General features: G+C 40.1%; 1 protein-coding gene across 1 annotated transcript in view; it reads left to right on the forward strand.

Annotated features, from left to right (window-relative positions):
- Positions 1 to 452: 452 nt before the first annotated feature.
- The window catches only part of ANKDD1A (ankyrin repeat and death domain containing 1A), a 49151-nt gene continuing 37256 nt past the window's right edge, over positions 453 to 12347 (forward strand). Inside the window, 1 exon segment of the mRNA XM_042252894.1 lies at positions 453 to 588. Within this exon segment, the coding sequence (XP_042108828.1) occupies positions 453 to 588 (136 nt within the window).

The following is a 12347-nucleotide window of genomic DNA, read 5'->3' on the forward strand; positions in this document are numbered from 1 at the left end:
TCTTGCCTGGGAAATACCATGGACGGAGGAGCCTGGTGGGCTGCCATCTATGGGGTTGCCCAGAGTCTGACATGACAAGCGACTTAGCAGCAGCAGCAGCTAAGATCTGATGGAAGATCTAGCTAAGATCATTAATGAAGGTGGCTACACTACACAGTGATTTTCAGTGTAGACAAAATAGCCTTCTATTGAAGGAAGATGCCATCCAGGACGTTCACAGCTGGAGAGAAGTCAATACCTGGTTTCAAAGCTTCAAAGGACAGGCTGAATTTTTAGGAGTTCATGCCACTGGTGACTTTAGGTTGAATTTAGTGCTCATTTATCGTTCCAGAAATACTAGGGATTTTTCTTAAGAATTTCCATAAGAATTCTTAAGAATCCATAATTGTGTACTCTGCCTGTGCTCTATAAAAGGAACAATAAATCATAGAAGTAGCACATCTGTTTGCAACATGGTTTATTTTAAGAACATTCGTGATTCATGGGAAGAGGTCAAAATATCAACCTTAATAGAAGTTTGGAAGAAATTGATTCCAGCCCTCATGGATGATTTTGAGGAAAGCTTCAGTGGAGAAAGTGACTACAGATGTGGGGAAATAGCAAGAGAACTAGAATTGGAAGTGGAGCCCGAAGATGTGGCTGAACCGCCACTGCAATCTCATGATGATAACCAACAAGGACCTACTGTATAGCACGGGGAACACTGCTCGATACTTTGTAACAGACTAAATGGGAAAAGAATTTGAAAAAGAACAGATGCATGTATATGTATAGCTGAATCACTTCGCTGTACACCTGACACTAAGACAATATTGTTAATCAACTATGTGCTGCTGTGCTTAACCGGTCAGTCATGTCAGCTCTTTGTGACCCCATGGACTGTAGCCCCCCAGAATCCTCTGCCCATGGGATTCTCCAGGCAAGAATACTGGAGTGGGTTGCCATTCCCTTCTCCAGGGAATCTTCCCAATCCAGGGATCAAACCCAGGTCTCCCACATTTCAGGTGGATTTTTACTCTCTGAGCTACCACTATTCCCAAAATGAAAAGGTGAAACAAACAAACAAACAAACAAACACCTGAATGGATAAGGAGTTGCTTCTTATGAATGAGCAAAGAAAGTGGTTTCTTGAGATGTAATCTCTTGGTAAAGATGGTGTGAAATGATAACAAAGGATGTAGAATATTGCCTAACTTTAGTTAACGAAGTTGCAGCAGAATCTGAGAGAATTGATTCCAGTTTTGAAAGAAATTCTACTGTGAATAAAATGTTATCAGCCCTACATACTACAGAGAAGTCATTTGTGAAAAGAAGAGTCCATCCGTATGGCAAACTTCACTGTTGTCTTATTTTAAAAAATGCCACAGCCAACCCAACCTCAGCAACCACTACTATGATCAGTCGTCAGCCATCAACATCAGGTCAAGATCCTCCAGCAGCAAAAACAGTATGACTTGCTGAAGGCTCAGGTGATGGCTAGCACTTTTTTTTTTAGCAATAAAGTAGTTTTAAATAAAGGTATGTACAGTTTTTTAGACATAATACTATTTCACATTTAATAGAGTATAAAATAGTATAGACATAACTTTTATCTGCACTGGGAAATAAAAAAAAACTATATAACTAGCTTGAATGACTGTAGGTTAGGAGTGTTCTGACAGGTTTTCCAGCCTCTAGCTCTGTTCACCTCTGTTCAGTTATTTATATTATGCCCTGAGTGATCATTGCAAAAAGGAGACATGATCATGATGCGCTCCTGTTTATATCTAGTCAGTGTTTCCCCACTGCCTTCAGATTAAAGTCTAAATTTTTCCACTTTGCATAGAAGACCTATCCTGCCCTGGCTCCTGACTACCCTCTGTGAAGACAATGACAATGGGAGAGATAAAAACAACAAACAAGTTTAAAAACTGGGGGAAAAAAAAGCAAACAACAAACTACTTATTTGGTAGGCCAGGGATAAATACTTTTTATGGTCATGAATTAACTTGAAAATTAAAAGGCAAGAAGTTGTTTATATTAGACAAAAACACATGGAAATATGTATAATAAAGATTTCACCTAAATTGATGATAGCAAAGAACATTAGCAAAAAATTATTAAGCATAAATTGAGGAGTGGGATGGTGTCCAGAGGCGGGAACATTATCTGTAAATCTAAGTTCAAAAAATAGGGAATCCAGCCACTGCCCAAAGGTGAAACAATTTGAACAAAAAAAGAGGAAAATATTTGGTAGATTTGAATCAAACTGAATTATAAAAATTCATGTGTCTATATAAAGATCAAGATAGAGAGAAAGAACTCATAAGTCACCATTGAGATGGCTTGTAAATTGACTTTTTACTTTGACAGTTGGTAGCTAAAGAGAAAGAAGTAAGCATTTATACACTCTTCCTGTAAGAAATAGATCAACTGGGGCTATTTGGCTATATAGCCAATAAGGGAAAGTGCTTGAGCTTCCCTGATGGCTTAGACTGTAAAGAATCCGCCTGCAATGCGGGAGACCTGGGTTCGATACCTGGGTTGGGAAGATCCCCTGGAGGAGAGCATGGCAACCCACTCCAGTATTCTTGCCTGGAGAATCCCATGGACAGTGAAACCTGGTGGGCTATAGTCCACGGGGTCGCAAAGAGTTGGACACGACTGGGCGACTAAGTTGCTTACCCTTGACTACAGCAAGCTAGATGGGTTTGGAGAGAATGTATTTCAAGTACTTCTGCTCCCTCTAGAGGAGAAACGTAAATAAATCGGGTCTGTCAGATTTTGTTAAGAGTTTTGAAGTTAAATTTTAGTGTCATTTAAAAGAGAGAACTCATTTGGAAGTAGTGAGGAAAATCCAGCTTTAATTAATTATAATTTCTAATTTAAAAGTAATAATTTTCCATAATCATATCACTTTAATATGATTCCTGTTTCTAATCTGAAATATGTCCTTCCAGTTCAGTCTGCTGTGTAGTATTACACAGGGCTTCCCAGGTGGCGCTAGTGGTAAAGAACCCACCTGCCAGTACAGGAGATGTGAGAGACACAGGTTCAACCCTGGGTTGGGAAGATCCCTTGGAGGAGGGCATGGCCACACACTCCAGTATTCTTGTCTGGAGAATTCCATGGACAGAGGATCCTGAGGAGCTACAGTCCATGGGTCACAAAGAGTCAGACACGAATAACAGAGATTATTAACCCTTGGAGATTTTCCCCCAGGACTGTCTACTCTCTTATTTTAACTTTTTTTTTTTTTGACATAGAGAGTTGCATATAAACTGTAACTGTAAATACTTTACAAAGCCAAACACATATCTTGGGTTTTAATTAGGTCACATGATGGCCATTGGAGATAATAAAAAGATAAGACATGCTTGGTTTTCTCTAAAGACTAATTAGGGCTTAGATTAGTGTGTTCCAAATTGTTAAACAGTTACTCCTACATTCTATATTGATTAATCTTTCTCTTCCTCATTGATTTGAGATGCATTCTTTATCATGTATATAGTAAGATCTATGTTTGGACTTTTCATTAATTTAGCGTTTTGTCATACATCACATTGTTTTAATTACCATATCCTTATATGATTAAAACAGAATAGGATTGACCCTCTCACAACTAATTTTTGTTCAGTGCTTTCTTCCCTTTTTATTCTCCAAGTGAACTTTACAATCATTTTGTCAACGTGGGCAAAAATTACTGTTCTTTTAAAGAAGTAATTCAGAGCAGTAGACATTTTGATTAAACCTATAAATTAGTTATTTTCACATTCAGTCTAACTAGTAATATAACTGGTCACTTTTCCAAGTCTTACTTTATATTTTTAATATAATGTGCATTTTTTTCTTCATAACATCACTATGTACCTTGTTAAGACTATTCCCAGGCTATATGCATCTTATGTTAGTTATTGCAAACAGGACCTTTATTTGGCTTGTTTTTGTAGAGCTTCTGGTACATAAAAATGTTGTTGATTTATATTGCTTTTAAGCCATACTTGTAAACTTTTATTCATTTTAATAGTTTATCAGATGATTCTTTTATATTTTATGTATATACAGTATCAGTTTACAATGATGCTTCTCTTTCATCTTAGAAAATTTGTACGTAGAAAAAAGCTAACAAAATAGGCCTAAGCCTGCTATTACTACACAGATCTATTGCATAGTTGGCCCTTGGCTGGTTTCTGGAAACTTGGACTTTGGGAGGGTATCCATCATTCTCTAAGTGATAAGGGTGGTATAATATTTTTAGACTGTGCAAAAATATGGCTTCCTGAGGAGACCAGGAAAGCTGTTTTGCACCTGGCAGAATCAAAGTATAGATTATTTTACTTCAGAGCTTCTTCAGTATATTTTGGGAATTTATGGATCGTCATGTTCCTATGCATGCATTACCTGAAGAGATCCAAAAGATCTTGTCTTTAAGATATCTAGGCTTGATGTTTTAGAGCAGAGACATGGGAGAGAACAAGGTGGCGGAGCAGTAGGTGGGTGTGGAGTACATCTTTCTCCACGGATACATCAGGAATACACTTTCAGGCACAGAAGTGCATGCAGAATACCAGCTGAGAGTGGACAGGAGGATCTGACCAGTGGAAAAGAAAATATGCTGCTGCTAAGTCGCTTCAGTCATGTCCAATTCTGTGCGACCCCATAGAAGGCAGCCCACCAGGCTCCCCCGTCCCTGGGATTCTCCAAGCAAGAACACTGGAGTGGGTTGCCATTTCCTTCTCCAGTGCATGAAAGTGAAAAGTGAAAGGGAAGTGGCTCAGTTGTGTCCAACTCCTAGCAACCCCATGGACTGCAGCCCACCGGGCTCCTCTGTCCATGGGATTTGCCAGGCAAGAGTACTGGAGTGGATTGAACCACGCAAAACTTGGTAGAAGAAAGCAACTAGGAGGGGAAACAGGAGTATTAGTAGGACCAGACCTACTGGTCCAATCCCCACATCCGGCCAATTGTCTGAGTCAAAGGAGAAGCATTTAAGGCTGAGAGTGAAACAGCTTATCTGTGGCAGCCCAGATGGAATGAGAATCAGACAGTCCTTGCAGCAGCCATACATACACGGGGAGGTGGGAGGGTGGAATGTGGGTCTCCTGGAAGGGGCAGTGGCTGGGAGTTGGAGTTTAGGAATTGTGGAGCTATTCCTGGGCGAGGGCTGCTGTTGACTGCAGCGAGACAGATCAACGGGATGTGAGGGAGGAAATCGTCTTGGGAAATGCCAGTGGAGGAAAACCAGGCAGCCCTGGAAGCAAGGTGATACTGCTGAGTCACATGTAAGGGGTGGAGCCATCACCATAACCCCTCTCTCTCCACATGCCAGCATCAACAATAGAGAGGCTGGCCCATCAAACGCCTGACCACTGACCTACAGAGTAGGACCCCACCCAGGGGGCCTCTTTAAGTGCCTGACATGCCGATCTACAGCGTAGGACCCCAGTCAGGGGGGCCCCTCTACATGCCTGACACACCGAACAACTGAAAAGGACCCCAGGCAAGGGAGCCCTGTAAGTGCCTAAATGGGTGGAGCTACGAAGAAAGACTGGCCAAAGAGGCTTTCTGATCACCAGCTACAAGAGGCTCGAAAAAAGCCTCTGATAGGGCTATAACTCCTGCGGCAGAGGCAGTCCGTGTCCCTGCACACTTGGTGCCGCCAGGGTCCCCTCAAGCCAAGCAGCTGCACCACCTTAATGCTTAACTCTCACAGGGGCAAAGCTGCCACAGCAAAAAAAATATAAAAATCTCATGTCTGTGGGCGCAGTCACTGCAGATCTTATCTGACTCTTTGCGACCCTGTAGACTGTGGCCTGCCAGGCTTCTATGTCAGAGAGGGGGTTCCCCAGGCAAGAATACTGGAGTGTATGGGCCAATACTGGTTGCCATACCTTTCTAGAGCACTGTATTTGCTACTACCCTAGCTGCCAACCCTCCTGAGTACCTGGTGCTGCCAGAACCCCTGTGACCCAAGCAGTTGCACCACCTCCACACCTGGCCCTCACAGGGGCAAACCCAAGCCCTCCAGGGCAGCCTCAGGAGCTTAAACCCCAGTGGATGACCCACATGTTGAGGTGGAAATAAAACCACCCCTGAAACCCAGGGGCAGTATAGCTAAGGAAGAAGACCCAAAACCTTCCCACCAGTTATACAAGCTGCAGATTAAATCCACATGATCAGCTAAGCAGACTCTGTGTCTATGGAAAATATAAAAGGCCATTGAGAGCTCCCACAAAAGAAAATGCACTAGCTCTGATAGCTGTGGACATTGGAGGCAAGAACACACAGGAGTAGGACCAGATTCGAATCTGAGCTGCCCTCACAGCGGGTCCAGAGATCAGCACAGTGTTGGAGGGCATCCTAGGGAGGTAAGATGGACTGTGATTCCCAGTGTGGGAAAGGACTCTGACAGAAGTGACTCAAGAAAAACATTTATTATTCTTATTTTTTGACTTGTTCTGTGGATCTTTTGGATTTTTTTCTTTTTCTTCCCCCCTCTGTTGTAGTTGTCGATTTTATTGGCACTAAGGAATCCAGTTAAGCTTTTGAGCTTTATTTTTTTTCCCCTTTGGTCACATTTTTTCATTGTTGTCATAAACCTCTACCCCTACATTGAGCTTCTGCAGTTCTATGGAGTTTTCCTCTTTTTTTCCTTTTCTCTTTTCTAAACTTTCTAAACTTTAATGTTTAATTTTTTAAGCCTATTATTATTTTTTCAACATTTATTCCTTTGTTTGCTTTTCCTACCATTCTTTTCCCTTTGCAGTTAATCTTTAACATAGATAAATCTTCATCTACCTCTATTTAACTTTGCATATCTATTCTTTCTTTCTTTTCTTTCTCTGCTTGCCTCTCAACACATTTGTTAGTTTCATTTTTATTGCTTTATTCGGGCACTTTGCTTTAGTTTTGTTTTCTAGTCTGTACTTTAATTCATTTTGTTCTGGTAGATATAATTTTTGGTTTCCTTTGTTCACCAGGTCAATCCACAGTACTTTATTTTTGTTGGACTGTCTTGATTTTGCTTATGGGTGTATATGCATATTCAGTCACACTTCTATTGTTGTTACAAACCTCTGCCTCTACATTGAGCTTTTGCAGTTCTGTGGAGTTTTCCTTTTTTTCCCCTTTTTCCTTTTTTCTTCTGGTTTTTTCTCTTTTCTCTTTTTTATAATTTTAATTTTTAAAACCTATTATATTTTCCTACATTCATTCCTTTGTTTGCCTTCCCTACTCTTCTCTTCCCCTTGCAGTTAATCTTTAACGTATATAAATCTTCTTCATCTACCTCTCTTTAACTTCGCATATCTACTCTTTCTTTCCTTTCCTCTGAACATATTTGTTAGTTTTGCTTTCATTACTTTGTTCCTCACTTGTTTTAATTTTGTATTCCAGTTTGTGCTTAAGTTAGTTTTGCCCTTAACTGGTACATATAATTTTTTATTTCCTTTGTTCACTGGCTCAATCTACTGTATTTTTGTTGGACTGTTTTCACTTTGCTCATGGGTGTATATGTATACATTCCATTATTTTAATTATTATTTGCCTGATTTTGTAACTGCCATTTGTCTGCGGTTCATCTTTGGTTTCTCATTTTCGGATATTTGCTTTACTTTCCCTTAATGCCATAGCAAGCCGTTTGTGGAATCTTCATTCCTGACCAGAGATCAAGCCCTGAGCCTTTGGAGTGGGAGCACTGACTGCAAGACCCTAGACCACCAGAGAACTAACCCTCCAGTTCAGTTCAGTCGCTCAGTCGTGTCCGACTCTTTGCGACCCCATGAATCGCAGCACACCAGGCCTCCCTGTCCATCACCAACTCCAAGAGTTTACTCAAACTCACATCCATCAAGTCAGTGATGCCATCCAGCCCTCTCATCCTCTGTCGTCACCTTCTCCTCCTGCCCCCAATCCCTCCCAGCGTCAGAGTCTTTTCCAATGAGTCAACTCTTCACATGAGGTGGCCAAAGTACTGGAGTTTCAGCTTCAGCATCATTCCCTCCAAAGAACACCCAGGACTGATCTCCTTTAGGATGGACTGGTTGGATCTCCTTGCAGTCCAAGGGACTCTCAAGAGTCTTCTCCAACACCACAGTTCAAAAGCATCAATTCTTCAGCACTCAGCTTTCTTCACAGTCCAACTCTCACATTCATACATGACCACTGGAAAAACAATACCCTTGACTAGATGGACCTTTGTTGGCAAAGTAATGTCTCTGCTTTTCAATATGCTATCTAGCTTGGTCATAACTTTCCTTCCAAGGAGTAAGTGTCTTTTAATTTCATGGCTGCAGTCACCATCTGCAGTGATTTTGGAGCCCCAAAAAATAAAGTCTGACACTGTTTCCACTGTTTCCCCATCTATTTCTCATGGAGTGATGGGACCAGATGCCATGATCGTTTTCTGAATGTTGAGCTTTAAGCCAACTTTTTCACTCTCCTCTTTCACTTCCATCAAGAGGCTGTTTAGTTCCTCTTCATTTTCTGCCATAAGGGTGGTGTCATCTGCATATCTGAGGTTATTAATATTTCTCCTGGCAATCTTGATTCCAGCTTGTGCTTCTTCCAGCCCTAGGGAGTATCAAATAGTGAGAACTCACACAAAGGAAACACTTGAATACAGGACCCAGCATAACCCAGCCACCAGTAGCACCCTGTGCAGGACATCTCATCTAAACAGTCAACAAAACAAAAATACAAACCCAATCATCAGCAGACAGGAGTACCACCTTACTCAGCCTCACCCATCAGAGGAAAAACAAACAAACAAACAAAAACTCATCACAAATCTCACCTTATAGGAAGCTCACACAAACCACTGGACCAACCTTAGGAGGGCAGAAACCAAAAGAAAGAAAGAATTCAACCTTCTTCAAGGAAAGAAATCAATTTTACTTGAAGCTTGGGAAAGAAAACCTTAAAAAAAAAAAAAAGGCAGAGAAATACTGTACAAATGAAGGAACAAACTAGAAACACAGAAGTCCAAATAAATGAAGAGGAAATAGGAAAATTACCTGAAAAAGAATTCAGAATAATGATAGTCAAGATGATAAAAAACCTTGAAAACAAAATGGAGGAAATGCAAGAATCAATTAACAAAGACCTAGAAGAATTAAAAAATAAGCATATGCAGACAAAACAACACAGTTACTGAGATTAAAAATACTCTAGAAGGAATCAATAGCAGAATATCTGAAGCAGAAGAACAAGTTAGTGAGCTGGAAGATAAAGTGTTGGAAATAATTTCTGAAGAGCAGAATAAAGTAAAAAGTATGAAAAGAGCTGAGGAAAGTCTCAGAGACCTCTGATGCTTTGATATTTGACCATATCAAATGCAGCAACATTTGAATTATAGGGGTCCCAGAAGAAGAAGAGAAAAAGGAAGGGTATGAGAAAATTTTTGAAGAGATTATAGTTGAAAATTTCCCCAACATGGAAGAAGAGGAAGCCAATCAAGTCCAAGAGGCACAAAGAGTCCCGTACAGGATAAACCCAAGGAGAAACACGCCAAGATACATACTAATCAAACTAACAAAGACCAAACACAAAGAAAGAATAGCAAAAGCAGCAAGGGAGAAGCAACAAGTAACATAGAAGGGAAACCCCATGTGCTTAACAACTGATCTTTCAGCAGAAACTCTGCAGGCCAGAAGGGAATGGTGATATATATTTAAGGTACTGAAAGGGAAAATCTATAACCAAGATTACTGTAACTGGCAAGGATCTGATTCAGAATTGATGGAGAAATCAAAAGCTTTTCAGACAAGCAAAAGTTAAGAGAATTCAGAACCACCAAACCAGCTTTACAACAAAATGTCAAATGGACTTATATAGTCAAGAAATACAACAGAAGAAAAAAGATCTACAAAATCAACCCCAAACAATTAGAAAATGGCAATAGGAACATATATATCAATAATTACTTTAAATGAAATGGAGTAAATATTCCAACAAAAAGACATAGACTGGCTGAATGGATACAAAAACAAGACTCATATATATGCTGTCTACAAGAAACCCACTTCAGATCTCAAGACACATAAAGACTGAAAGTGAGAGGGTGAAAAAATATATTCCAGGCAAATGGGAAGCAAAAGAAAGCTGGAGTAGCAATCTTCATATCAGACAAAATAGACCTTAAAATAAAGACGATTAGAAGAGATAAGGAAGCACACTACATAGTGATCAAGGGATCAACCCAAGAGGAAGACCTAACAATTGTAAAAAGCTCCAAAATCACTGCAGATGGCGACTGCAGCCATGAAATTAAAAGACGCTCACTCCTTGGAAGAAAAGTTATGACCAACCTAGATAGTATATTCAAAAGCAGAGACATTACTTTGCCGACTAAGGTCCATCTAGTCAAGGCTATGGTTTTTCCAGTGGTCATGTATGGATGTGAGAGTTGGACTGTGAAGAAGGCTGAGCGCCGAAAAATTGATGCTTTTGAACTGTGGTGTTGGAGAAGACTCTGGAGAATCCCTTGGACTGTAAGGAGATCCAACCAGTCCATTCTGAAGGAGATCAACCCTGGGATTTCTTTGGAAGGAATGATGCTAAAGCTGAAACTCCAGTACTTTGGCCACCTCATGTGAAGAGTTGACTCACTGGAAAAGACTTTGATGCTGGGAGGGATTGGGGGCAGGAGGAGAAGGGGACGACCGAGGATGAGATGGCTGGATGGCATCACTGACTCAATGGACATGAGTCTGAGTGAACTCCAGGAGTTGGTGATGGACAGGGAGGCCTGGAGTGCTGCGATTCATGGGGTTGCAAAGAGTCAGACACGACTGAGTGACTGAACTGAACTGAAATGATGCACCCAACATAGGAGCACCTCAATACATAAGACAAACACTAACAGACATAAAAGGAGAAGTTAAAAGTAACACAATAATAGTAGGTGACTTTAACATCCTACTCACACCAATGGACAGATCATCACAACAGAAAATTAATAAGGAAACACAAGTCTTAAATTGTACATTAGATAAGATGGATCTCATTGATATCTTCAGGACATTCCATCCAAATGGAGAAGAATACACCTTCTTAAGTGCACATGGAACATTCTCCAGGATAGACCACATCTTGGTTCACAAATCAAACCTCAGTAAATTTAAGAAAATTGAAATGTCAAGCACTTTCTCTGACCACGATGCTATGAAACTAGATATCAGTTACAAGAAAGAAACTGTAAGAAACAAACATATGGAGATTAAACAACACGTTTCTAAATAACCAACAGGTTACTTAAGAAATCAAAAGGGAAATCAAAAAATTTCTAGAAACAAATGACAATGAAAACATGACAACTCAAAACCTATGGGATGCAGCAAAAGCAGTTCTAAGAGGGACATTTATAGCGCAATACAATCCTACCTCAAGAAACAAGAAAAACATAGAATAGGCAACCTAACTTTACACCTAAACCAACTGGAAAAAGAAGAACAGAAAAACCAAAAAAATTGGTGGAAGGAAAGAAATCATAAAGATCCAAGCAGAAATAAATGAAAAAGAAATGAAAGAAACAATAGTAAAGATTAATAAAACTAAAAGCTAGTCCTTTGAGAAGATAAACAAAATTGACAAACCCTTAGCCAGACTCATCAAGAAAAAAAGACAGAAGAATCAAATCATCAAAATTAGAAACAAAAAAGGAGAGGTTACAGCAGACAATGCAGAAATACAAAGGATCCTGAAATAATTATGAACAACTATTTGGCAATAAAATAGATAACCTGGAAGAAACGGTCAGTTTCTTAAAAAAGTTCAATCTTCCAAGACTGACCCAGGAAGAAATAGAAATTATGAGCAACCCAACTAGCACTGAAATTGAAGCTATGATCAAAAATCTCCCCAAAAACAAAAGCCCAGGACCAGATGGCTTCACGGAATTCTATTAAACATTTAGAGAGGAGCTAGCAAATTTGGAAAACTCAGCAGTGGCCACAGGACTGGAAAAGGTCAGTTTTCATTCCAATCCCAAAGAAAGGCAATGCCAAAGAATGCTCAAACTACCGCACAATTGCACTCATCTCACATGCTAGTAAAGTAATGCTCAAAATTCTCCAAGCCAGGCTTCAACAATACGTGAAATGTGAACTTCCAGATGTTCAAGCTGGTTTTAGAAAAGGCAGAGGAACCAGAGATCAAATTGCCAACATCCGCTGGATCATGGACAAAGCAAGAGAGTTCCAGAAAAACATGTATTTCTGCTTTATTGACTATGCCAAAGCCTTTGACTGTGGGGATCACAAGAAACTGGAAAATTCTGAAAGAGATGGGAATACCAGACCACCTGAGCTGCCTTTTGAGAAACCTATATGCAGGCCAGGAAGCAACAGTTAGAACTGGACATGGAACGA

The sequence above is a fragment of the Ovis aries genome, chromosome 7 (genome assembly GCF_016772045.2).
Source record: "Ovis aries strain OAR_USU_Benz2616 breed Rambouillet chromosome 7, ARS-UI_Ramb_v3.0, whole genome shotgun sequence".
Lineage (NCBI taxonomy): Eukaryota > Metazoa > Chordata > Mammalia > Artiodactyla > Bovidae > Ovis > Ovis aries.